The sequence below is a fragment of the Danio rerio genome, chromosome 11 (genome assembly GCF_052040795.2).
Source record: "Danio rerio strain M-AB ecotype USA chromosome 11, GRCz13ab, whole genome shotgun sequence".
In the NCBI taxonomy this organism is placed as follows: domain Eukaryota; kingdom Metazoa; phylum Chordata; class Actinopteri; order Cypriniformes; family Danionidae; genus Danio; species Danio rerio.
This window is the reverse complement of record NC_141031.1, coordinates 36,396,549-36,409,415: the sequence shown is the minus strand read 5'-3', so window position 1 is coordinate 36,409,415 and position 12,867 is coordinate 36,396,549. Positions and strand designations below refer to the sequence as shown.

Sequence of the window (12,867 nt, the reverse complement as noted above, 5' to 3'; positions counted from 1 at the left end):
CTCCGTATAGAGTTTCTTCACAGGTGTTTTGTTCTTTCTGAATGATACCTTAATGCACAAGTAGCTAAAGCTCGCTCATTCAGAGATGGGAACCGCTTGACGTGCAACAACGTGAATCATAAGGTAAACACAAAACAAAAGCTTCTATCTGTAAACACCCGCTCCATCAAGCTTGCGGCTTTCAACACCGCCCACACTCGTCACATATACCAAGCTGACCAATCACAGAGCTTGCGCCATGCATCCGTGCGATGTGTAGTTACATTTTTTTAAGACGTGCGTGTCAGCCACGGCGAGGGCTATGCGACTGGGCGATGGCTGCGCCAGATCATACGCATGTGATTGACGCAGAAGTATAAATCAGCCTTCATAGGAGACAAGGAGAGTCTTTTATTTTTGTAGCAATTACTTTTAGTGATGTCAGTGGCATATAAATTAAATTATCGCACCTTTAACTGAATTCATAGTCAACCGGTAGACTGTTTATAAAACCAAAAGAACAGACAGAATCACACAAGTGACCTCTAATCTGCTTAATAACCTTTTAACAAGCTTCATTATTATATTTCACAAGTCTGTCTTTGAGTGTCTAAAAGCCTTTCATAAACTGAATAAATCAAACACATTCAGCGCTGGTTCCTTTTCTACTAGGCGTCAGTAATGACTAATGAGCTTAAAAGGGGTTTGTTGCAAGTTGTGCAGAGTGCTTTATTGCTAATTTGTCTTAAATGTTCTCTCCCCTCAATCAAAGCACTGAGGTTCGTGCCATTTGCAAGCCCTCATCGTTTCTTATCAGGTAAAAAGAAACGGTCTCCCGGGCAACACTGAGAAATTGCATTTGGCTTTCACTTGGCAATTCACCTGTGACGGTGCTGTCAAAAGTCTGTACAACGTACCTCTTCCTCCCAAACCCAGACAACCAACCCCCCCCCCTCATCTTAACCTGCCTGAATTCAAACACCTGACGCCACATCAATGAAATAGAAATGTGTGAAACGGCACACAAGGAACATGAAGGAATAGAGTCCTCTTCAAAAGCCTGTCAGAAACTTACCTTGGATTCTCCCCAAAATCACCGACCTCACCGGGCTGAGAGCAGAGCCAGGAGACAGGCTGTACTGCTGGCTTATTGTGTTGTCAATCTACAAGAGCACAGATATGATGGCAGATTACTCGGAAAGTATTGACGCCAATATTGCATTTGAATCAGGCATGCAAAATGGGTCTCAGGTCAATATGACATACTTTCAGGAGACCTTCAAAAACAAAAAAAAATTATCAGACAAATATGTACAAAGTCAAGTAAAATCCCTTTAAATACCGTTTCAAGAGTTCACACTCTTGAAGAGTTAGCTGATGATTTCTTATAAAGCGTGTTTGGCATTCTGTCCTGTGAGAGAGCCCTGAACTCATAAGATCCTCTAGCCCCAGGCTTCCTCCCGTTTGCAGGGCGAAAGGGGAGTTTGAGCTCAGGTAGGTGTCGGGAACTCCCCCGATTGCTTATTTATAGCTAATGGCAATTAGGGATGCTAATTAAGAGCTCATCAATGGTGCCAATTTGCCTTAGTCAATACATTTATGTTGCACGTCTTGAGACTGTAGGAGGAAACCGGGAAACCTGGGGGAAACCAACGTGAGCAGGACATGGAGAGCATGTAAACTCCACACAGAAACGTCTACTGGCCAAGTAAGGACTTAAACCAGAGACATTCTTGCTGTGAGGCAACAGTGCTAACCAAGGGTTGCCATCCCGCCCTGTCAAGAAAAAGGGGTAGGAGTAGGGGTGCAAGGGAGGATTCTTTAAGACAAAGATAACTAAGGTAAGAAACTCTGGTTATTTATAGTGAGTTAGGAATCATCCGTTACTAATAAGGGACCAGCTGTGGTCAATCATAAGCACTTGACTCTCTGGAAATTAGTTTATAAATAAACTTCACATAATAGCAGATTCCAATATTGTATTTCAATTAGCCACGGAAAAGAAATTTCAGCTTTCTAATACATATTTCTAGAAGCATCATTTGTAAGTTACAAGACCTTTAAAATCTCAGATATGTTACTTGACACGTATGCAGAAAGTCATGTATTGGAGGTAACTCAAACCCCCTTTTGATAAAAGACAGGCTTGTTCTGCTGGGTTATTGTATTTTCAGTCTATAAGAGCACAGATTTGATGGCAGATTACTTTGAAAATACTGACTCAAATATTGTATTTGAATACAGCATGGAAAATGGGTTTCGGGTCAACATGACATTGCTTTTACGAGCATCATTTGTGTTAAGACCTTTAAAATCTCAGATATGGTACTGGACATGCATGCAGAAAGCCATGTGTTGGAGCTAACTCAAAACCCCTTTGAATTAAATGGCAAATAGGCATTTTAATACAAATAAAAAATACATCTCAGCTTACTATGACATGGATTTAGGAGCATCATTTATGTTACAAGGCCTTTAATATATCAGATACAATATTGGAAAAGCATGCAGAAAGTCAAGAGTCGGAGGTCACTTAAAACTCCCTTTGATATAATGGCAGATAACTTACAAAAACTGATACAAATATTGCATTTAAACGAGACATGGATGATACATACTGTATAAGGTCACTATGACATTAGGAGCATCAAGACCTTTAAAGCCACAGATAAGCTATTAAACAAGCTTGTAGTAAGTCAAGTATTGGTAGCCAATGGCAACCCTCTTCTGATACAGTATAATGGCAGATAACTTAGAAAAAAGTGATACTAATATTGAATCAGCCATAGAAAATATAGTTTGGGTCACCATGACATGCTTTTGGAAGCACCATTTGTATATTACAAATAAAATCTAAGATAAGTTATTAAGTTATTAAGTAATGGAGATGTCTCAAAACCCCTTCAGATGTAATGACAGATAACTTGGAAACATACAAATTGGAATCAGGCATGGAAAATACATCCACGGTCACTATGACATGGATTTAGGAGCATCTTTTATTTGACAAGACCTTTAAAATCTCAGATAAGTTATCAGATAAGCTTGTGGAAATCAAGTTTCGACAGTCACTGAAAACCGCTTTAGATTTAATGACAGATACAAAACCTGATACCAACATTGCAATTGAATCATGGGAAATACATCTCGGGTTACGATGACATGCTTTTATAGGAGCAATATTTGTATGTTAAAAGATCTTTAAAATCTCAGGTAAGTTATCAGACGAGCACATAGAAAGTCAAGTACTTTAAAGCCCTTTAGAAATCAGATACTGGCCATTGTGTTAACATCTGTTGCTATGGAGAGAAAGGCTCACCTGAACAAGGAGCTCCTGTCCTTTTCGATTGATTTTGACCCAGTGGAAGCGTCCGTCTGCTAGACTGCCTGACTTTGGGCTGAACATCTCAGTCCTTTTTTCTTTATTCATCAAGTATCGTATTTGCAGGCTGCCTGGGAAATCAGAGAAAAGCTATTGACTTTAAATAAGATATGTGTTTGAGACGATAAATGCGACTTGACATGAAGTAACGTTTTGCATTTCAAGCTCCAACAGGACCCTAATGTAAAGTGTTTCTGTTTCTACATTAAGGGTTTTGTGATAATGAGATCCTTTTACGTGGCTAAATTGTAGCAATAATTTATGACTATCAAATGAATTAAGTGAAGTTTTTAAACTAATTTCGAGAGGAGCACGTGATATAATTGACTGCAGCTGGCCGCCTATCTACACTCATTAGTTAGCCAATCAGATCTATCCCAACTTACTATAAATAGCCTAGCTAGATATTACTCCCTTACCTTCGTTTTCCGAAGAAAACCCCCATCCACCCCCTTTCTCCTCCTTTCCTCCTTTAAAAAAGGGGAGCTCTCGAGAACCACCTGATCTCGTACTCCCCTCACATGCTCTATGGACCTGGCGGGAGCCCTGGGCTCAACTATCTCCGAGCTCAGGGTTCTCTCCCGGGACAGCATGCCAAACCTGCTTACAGTTGTCAAGCAATATCTAAGTGTGAACTCTTGAAATGCACAATGTGGAGACAAAGATCCACTCAATGCACAGACTGTGTTTAGCTTTTTGTTTTGAGCGTTTATTAGGTAGCACTTTATTTTGATAGTCCATTTGAGTATTAGTAGACTGTCTGCTAAATATTTGTTGATACTGAACCTTCAACAGACATTTAACTGACTATAAGTACATGTCAAGTACATGCTAACTTACACTAACTCTAACCCCAACCCTAATTCCAACCTAACAGTCTACTTATAATCTAATGAGAATTAGTTGGCATGTAGATGCAGTGCAGCTTAAATTCAACAAATGGACCATCAAAATAAAGCATGACCGTTTATTATTACAACCTCAAATTAGAAAAAGTTGGGACAGTATGGAAAACACACACACACACACAAAAAAAGATTTCTAAATTTACTTTGACTTGACATTGCAGATCTATGTTAACAGTGTCCATTGACAGTGCCGTCGACTTCTCTGGGCACTTAGGCAACTAGGATGGACCATCACACAGTGGAATTATGTATTGTGGTTAGATGAATCAGTATTTTAAGGTATTTTTTAGGAGAAATGGACACTTTGTTTTGCCCACCTTAAGACTTGTTTGCATGAAGAAAGGGACAAAATTACACCTGAAACACGTAATCACTTAGTGTCTTTAATCCCTAAACATCTTTTAAGTGTTGGCATCATTGCAAAGTGGTAAATGTTTTACTGTTCCAACTTTTTATGAAATGTGTAGCTTGAACTAAAATTTAAATATTTATAATATTTTTTATATTTGTATTTTAAAAACAAAAACAAACAAATAAAAACCAAGAGGAACATAATTTAATGTTTGTTGTATTGTCTGCAATGAAATATAAGCCAAAGTAAATTTAGAAATCACAACATTCTTTTTTATTTGCGTTTTCCGTACTGTCCCAACTTATTATGATTTGGGGTTATATATCTAAACATTAATAGCATTCTAATGTAATAGTTAATGTTCTGTTATTAACTGTAAACTTGCACAAATAGTATAGGTCTTTACATACACTCACCTGCCTCTTTATTAGGTACACCTTACTAGTACCGGGTTGGAGCCCTTTTGCCTTCAGAACTGCCTTAATCCTTTGTGGCATAGATTCAACAAGCTACTGGAATAATTTCTCAGAGCTTTTGGTGCATATTTGCATGATAGCAGCACACAGTTGCTGTAGATTTTTTTGGCTGCAGATCTATGATGCTCACTGGATATTTTCTCGGTCACTTTTTATTTTGATGGTCCGTTTTTGAATTTAAGTTACATTGCATCTACATGCCAAATAATTATCATTACATTATAAGTAGACTGTTAGGTTGGGGTTAAGGTTTGTGTAAGTTGACATGTACTTGACATGCACTTATAGTCAGTTAAATGTCTGTTGAAGGAGCAGCATCAACAGATATTAAGCAGACAGTCTACTGATACTTAAATGGCCTATCAACATAAAGTGTTACCATTTTCTCTTTTTCGAACCATTCTCTGTAAACCCTTGAGATGGTTGTGCATGAAAATCCCAGTAGATCAACAGTTTCTGAAATACTCTTCTGGCACCAACAACCATGCCACATTCAAAGTCACTTAAATCACCTTTTTCTCCCCATTCTGATGCTCGGTTTAAACTGCAGCAGATCGTCCTGACCATGCATTGAGTTGCTGCCATATAATTGGCTGATTAGAAATTTGGGTTAAAAAGTGGTTGAACAGGTGTACCTAATAAAGTGGCCAGTGAGTGTAGATTACAACAATAGCTGTATATATAAATATATATATATATATATATATATATATATATATATATATATATATATATATATATATATATATATATATATATATATTTATATATATATATATATATATATATATATATATATATGTTCAGAAAAATTACTGTTTGTTTATTTTTTAAGCATTTTGTACCTCTGCTGTAAAACTTCAAATTAACGAACTTTCATTGCTGTGTGCTATAAAATCCCTACTGAGTGCACCTGCACTTTCAAAAATAGACAAATAAACAGACTATTCTTTGTAAGTTAATTAATTGTCATTTTACTGCAATTAGCAATTTGTGAATTTGGAATGCTTAAACATGCTTGTCATTTGGGATAACAGGACCAAGCAAGTCTTGAGATCACCTCTGCACTTGAAAAAGTTCTCATGTGATTCATCATTTCCCTTGTAGGTGTAACATGACTAACTGATCTGCACCAATATCAGCTGAAAAAGAGGCATGAAAGAGTTCTTTAAATTGCAATTAGAGACCATGGTTGCAAGAGTCTTTAATTAAGATGCCATGTAATCCTTAGGAAAAGGTGCAATGAGTGAGAAAAGAGCCTGCATGCATGTGTATTTAATGAGTATGTTTGAATTTCAAGAGGTGGCAGGTTATAAGGCTTTATGGCAGTAAGAACGGTGCAGGGTGTGAATTAAAAAAACTGCTTCTTTCCTTGATTACTTTTAAAACTAAAGGAAAGATGTTGATCTTTGACTTCTTAGTCAAAACTAAGGACTGGATTAAGTAAATTTTATATATATATATATATATATATATATATATATATATATATATATATATATATATATATATATATATATATATATATATATATATATATATATATTTTTTTTTTTTTTTTTCAGCAAGGATGTATTGAAATTTTTTAATGTGGCATTCAAAACATAATGTTACAAAAGATTTAAAGTAAATCCTTCACCTCTGTCTATTTCACAACTTTTGTTTTATCAGGCATTTTTAAAGGCTCTTATGTTTAGATTCAGTATTTTCACTTTAAATAAAAGCTTAGTTAGTGACTGAAATGCCTAATTTTAATCTAGCAAAGTACAGTTACTAAACCTTAACATAACTGAACCAAACATTAAAAAAAAAACATATACATCCTACATTAACTATTCAGATTGACTAATGAGATGACTGTGTATTAAATCTGCACAGAATACATACACTTTGCCAGAATAACACTACTGTTTACATGTAGTAATATGAAAGACACTGTAAGTACACTGTAAAGAATTATTGGTGCCTTAATTTGTTTAGTTTAATCAAATGAACTTTTCTAGTTACTTCAGCTTACATCAAGCAAATGGACTAAAATAAGTTAAATTTCATTTCATTTAAAAAATCCAGTTTACACCTGATTAACCTTGTTCATGTATTCATTTTCTTTTTAGCTAGTCCCTTAATTAATCAAGGGTCACCACAGTGGAATGAACCGCCAACTTATCCAGCGTATGTTTTACGCAGCGGATGCCCTTCCAGTCGCAACCCAACACTGGGAAATACTCATACACTCTTTCATTCACACACATACACTACGACCAATTTAGTTTATTTAATTCACCTTTAGTGCATGTCTGTGGACCGGAGCACCTGGAGGAAACCCATGCCAACACAGGGAGAACATGCAAACTCATAAGAGAAATGCCTGACCCACTGACCCACCCGAGGTTCGAACCAGAGACCTTCTTGCTGCAAAGCAATCATGCTACTCACTGCACCACTGTGACAACCACCTGATTAACTTAATAAAATTAAAGTAACATAAAAACATGTCTGTAAATATTTTTTAAGTGTACTAATTTCACACTTATCTTCAAAAAGCTCACCAGATCTAAATGGATCATTTTAATGACCTATTTTGATTTCATAATGGTACATTTTAATATTGAGTTAATTGGGTTATCAGGTTAATTCACGTGGTCACAATTTACTGGTATTGCAAAAACCATGATATTTAAATAAAACAACACGGAAAAAAAATAGTGCCACAATTTATAGAGGAAAGAAAAATTGCAATATGTTGTTAACAGTGTTGGGTGTATCGCCATAAACAGTAACACGTTACTATATTCTAATAACATTTTTGGGAAACATGAGAACATGAGTTGTAATAGCTACTGACGACAGTGGTTGCTTCTTCGAGTGAAAATACAGACATTACATTTATTTCAGTAAGCGTAAAAACAAAGGTATTACTCTGAACTGCAGTTTATGTCCAGTCTCTAAAGAACTTTCGACTAAAGAACCTGACCAGCAATTTGAACAGAAAGTATTCTCGGACAATACTCGTTACCATGGAGGTACCTAAAGCCTGGTGAACACTTCTGCGTAGAGTGATCGATGTGACCCACGCCGCATGCCTTGCACGTTGTCATGCATTTATACTTCTGCTTGAGTTGGCCGGCAATAACACTTCCTAGCTGGCAGTGAGGTTTTTATGTTACTTTGTGTCAAGTTTTCTCACTGGTGTTTTGTTTTTTCTGAACACTATCTAATGTAGAAGTAGCTCAAACTCACTTATTGTGAGGGGGGGACCGGAGGACTTGCAACAAACTTTAATCATGAGGTAAACACAAAACTAAAGTTTCCATCTGGAGCTCCTTCACCGGACTCCACATTAGTAAACACTCGCTTCAACGGGTTCGCATGGCTCACATTCCCACCCACACTCATCAGTGATATCAAGCCGACCAATCACAGTGCTTGCATGTCCTTGTTGTGACATATAGTTACATTTTTTAAAGGGTGCGCAATGGCCACGGCGAGGGCTATGCGTCCACAGCAAGGGTGCGCCGGTGTGCTTGATGCAGAAGTATGAATCAGCCTTAACCCTAATCCTAAACGGCTATATATATATATATATAGGCTATATATATATATATATATATATATATATATATATATATATATATATATATATATATATATATATATTATTATTATTTTATTTTTATTTTTTTGTGCAGGATTGGTAAGGTAAGGTAACATCTAAAAGTGTAAAAAGAAGCATAGGAGCTTATGGGCCGTTCAAATATCACGTCTTTTGCACATACAAGTTTATTATTTCCAATGGAGGTGTGCGGCTTGCGCAACCAAATTGGGAACAAGGTAGTAATCAGTAACTTGTAATCAATTACTTTAAGTAACTTAGACAACACTGGTTGTTACCGTGAATTCTTCTAGCCATATAATCATATAATGAAAAATCTCTATTGTGACAGCTCTATTATTTTGCAAGTTCTTCAGTAATGTTTGATTTAGTACCGTTTGATGTGAGCATAACAGCCATGTAGTTCTGGTCCAGAGTGTGAGCCGTCAGGATCAAGGCTGGCACGTGACGCGTCAAGAACCCAAATGACACTTTCTCTTGAGACTTGGCAACTTCTGCATCATGGAAACCAGCCGGCGATCTTCTGGCTTCCTCGTTTAGTATCCCAGAAAATGGCTCCTGGAGAGTATACAGGACTGAAGACCCACTTTCAAAAGAAGCTGCAAGAGCTGTGATGGACATGGAGAGACAAAGCAATCTCCGTGTAACTCCACTGCAATCATCATCATCATCATCATCTCTATGCAAATTTAGCGCACCAATGAACTCTAACATCTTATTTTTCATTATTAGAGCTATAAAAAACAACAACATTAGCATTGCTTCCTCCCCAGCCACAGCTGAGACCGCTGTCCTCCTGATTTTCTCTGTCTCTTCTCATTTTCTGGTCATCTATTCTAGTTAGCAGTAAACACCCGTGGCTGGAGCAGACCCGTTGTGACATCACATTGTAAAGAAACAAAGCCATTACATTGGTAATCTGACTGACAGGCTCCTGGATGGGTTTGAGGCAGAGGGATGGACGCTGTAATTAAATTCCATTTGTCAGTTAAAGCTTTTCTGCCAAAGCCTGTCAGCCCAGCCTCAATGAATTCAAGGTGAACACGCCATCAAGGGCGCATTCTCATACACCGGTAGGCTGACACTCCCGGACACTTATGGAAAACGTTGTCTAAAAAAAAAAAAAAAGGTTGAATTTGTGATCCATATTTCCATAGATTACATTGTGCGTAATTTTCTAGCACATTTTTTTTTTGTGAGAATCACACCATATCCAACAGTTCACCACAAGCGTTGGGTTAAACGTTTATTAAATTATGTCCTATAGAGTCCTGATTTCATTTCTCTCTGTGGGCTTTGATCTAATTGTGTGATTTTACAGTGTAAATGCTTTAAAAGCATTTCTGGGATCGAGAATGCCAGCGTTTGAGAACTACAAGCATCTGAAACATGGGCTGTGTCTGAAATTGCCTACTACTCAGTAGGTACTACATTTGAATTTACTACACGACCGTTAGAAAAGTAACATAGACTAACCATATTTCAGTATACAACGATGTTCCACACAGATTACCTTTTAACGCAAATCCCCGAATAAATACTTACGGGTGGTAGACAAGCTTTATATCTGTGTAATCTTTTTTTCTCACTCTTTCACCCCTAAGCACAACATAGATCAGGGATGTCAAACTCAATTCCTGGAGGGCTGCAGCCCTGCACAGTTTAGTTCCAACCCTGCTCCAACACACTTACCTGTAGGTTTCAAACAAGCCTGAAGGTCTCAATTAGTTTGATCAGGTGTGTTTAATTAGGGTTGGAACTAATCTGTGCAGGGCTGAAGCTCTCCAGGAATTGAGTTTGACATCCCTGACATAGACCCTCCTACCACATGTTTCCGAGAAAATTCTGTAAGTTTGCTGCATCCACCTAATGCACTTGAAAATAGACAGGCTTAAGAGGAGAGTGGAGCTTTGTATGGGAGACATTTAAAGCAATGACAATATGCATCTGCATTTAATTTATGCATCACACACTGTTGCAGTCTTTATGAAATGAATATTATCACAAATTGTTGAATAAATTATTTTTTGCTGAAAAAATGCTTTGAAATGGGGTTATTTCAACGTCATTTGTGAATGAAGGACTGCATGGCGCACTCTCCGGCAGAAAGAGCCTGAGAGATACGCTGCAAACACTGTTTGGATAATCTTTGGCAAAGGATGCTGTTTAAGTTCATAAAAGTTCAGACGTTAGCGTATATTTGCATGAATTTAATGTTTTAATATTTTACATTTTCATGCTGTAAGAAAATAAACATGTTATAAAAAATTATGATTATATAGTTATATCACTTCAAACTTTCAAAAAGAGTTATTAAATTTAACATTAACTTTAAGATAAACACAATAATAGCAATTTTTTGGGTGAACTCAAATTATGCGCCCTGTACGGAACACTAATCCTGTACGGAACACCGTTAATACCCATCATCTTCCGTACACATGCGTAGGCAGTACTTTTCCCATCTTTTCTCAAAAACTACTGGTCTAAATGACATCAAATAAAATTTGAATTGTGCAGTCGGTATTCCCCCAGAGAATGATCACACAAACATGCTTATCTGGCTTTCAATGACAGAAGAGTGGTCGTTGAATAGTGAAAAGTGTAAGGAACATGGTTAGTCTACGTCATGTTCTGTATGGTGCATGCATTATTAAGACATGTTCGTGGAAGCGAATTTGTAATTCGAATTATGTTCAGAGCTCCTTAGTTTAAATAGGCTAACCGTCAGTCAAACTATAGTATAGGATAACACACACAGCAGTCTAAATAAATAGGCTATAAAATACACAGTTGATCACTTTTTTGGCCTAGTAAAATATTATTCCAAAGTGAACTGAAAGAAAAAAAAGCACAAGAATGTATGCCTCTTTTATCGATGTACTTTAATTTTAGACTGTTATTTAAGATTTTTTTGTCACAAAATAATTTAGGAAAAAATTTATGTCAGAGTGAGATCTGAGTGGTATTGGTTTACTGGTGAACGTGAACGGAATGTTAACACGCTTGCTTTGGGCCGTTAGCGACTGAGTGGAGCGCATGACCATGGAGCAGAATGCTTAGCGGAGCATCACACTGCTCAGCTCCACTCACATGCTCTGGTTGCTACAGTATATCAGTTCAGTATGTTTACTATGTTACATATCTGCCCCCTGCTGTTTATGTATTTCTTGTGTTAGACCATTTTGTGGTGTGCCGTGCAGTACTGCAGCACTGTGTGTGGTCACGTTTATTCACTCGTGCATTTTTAGGAACTACATACGCCATGTCTTTGAATACTATGAATTTGGACATACTACTCAGCTTGCATACTGTTTAACGTACTATATAGTAGGGAAGTATGTGATTTCAGATGCAGCAATGGGCTGTTTCTCAATATGCCTGTTTAAGCAATCTTGCATTCTTTTGTTCTCATGTAATGTCATCATCAACCAACAAATTTAAGTTCCAAAACTTAAGACTGCAAGAAAAGACACAGATGTGTTCTTGATGTCATGGATGCATCGATGCAGACTTGAGTGCAGTACTCGCTCTAGAAGTCCCCGAACTCATTGCAGCTGATTAAAGGACATTAGCCCTTGATTTTGTTCTTCCGAGGTAACTTGGCAAGACTGCAAGAACGTCCATTCTGTGCATTCTTGGAATTGAGAAACAGTCATGCTTTAATCCATTGTGCCCTTCTCATTCAGCTTATTTTGATTGGTGCATTAAGGCCTATGAAAGCCTATGAATTTGCCCAGAAGCCATTGTAACCTCACCTTTTCTGCAGTGTGGCCCATCGAAGGCTGTTTGTGTGCAGTCACAGGCGTAACTGCTGCGCTCTTCAACACATCGTCCTCCATTATGGCAGACGCTGTCACTGGTGCAGTGACCCGGGCAGCCTGAATTCACCCCCGGGGTGGTCTTTGCACGCTCGAAAAGGTCAAGGGTAACCCCATTAATGGTGAGAGCGCGTAAGCAGCCCACGAAGCCCCTCTGCCTTGAAGCCGTTCCTCCTAATGGGGAGATTACAATGATTAATTGTCTTGGCAATTTACAAAGCCAAGCCCTTAGAAGTCGATAATAGTGTCATTCTCAGGAAACGATGCCATTTGTGTGCTATGTGTGCCCAATCTACTGACATAATTAACCACATTTTGACATAATTTGAGAGTTTA

The 12,867-nt window shown here is 37.5% G+C and overlaps 1 protein-coding gene across 11 annotated transcripts in view; it reads right to left on the bottom strand.

Moving 5' to 3' along the window:
• The window catches only part of cntnap5l (contactin associated protein family member 5 like), a 141,354-nt gene that overhangs the window by 5,996 nt on the left and 122,491 nt on the right, over positions 1–12,867 (bottom strand). For 8 of the 11 annotated variants that reach the window (XM_087273929.1, XM_087273933.1, XM_087273927.1 and 5 more), the window contains 4 exons: positions 12,469–12,705; positions 9,085–9,318; positions 3,299–3,432; positions 1,055–1,142 (listed from right to left, as the gene is read on the bottom strand). In XM_087273929.1, coding sequence (XP_087130055.1) covers positions 1,055–1,142; positions 3,299–3,432; positions 9,085–9,318; positions 12,469–12,705 — 693 coding nt within the window. The remainder of the gene's footprint in view (positions 1–1,054; positions 1,143–3,298; positions 3,433–9,084; positions 9,319–12,468; positions 12,706–12,867) is intronic. The other 3 variants (XR_015502749.1, XR_015502748.1, XR_015502750.1) reach the window with 1 other exon arrangement.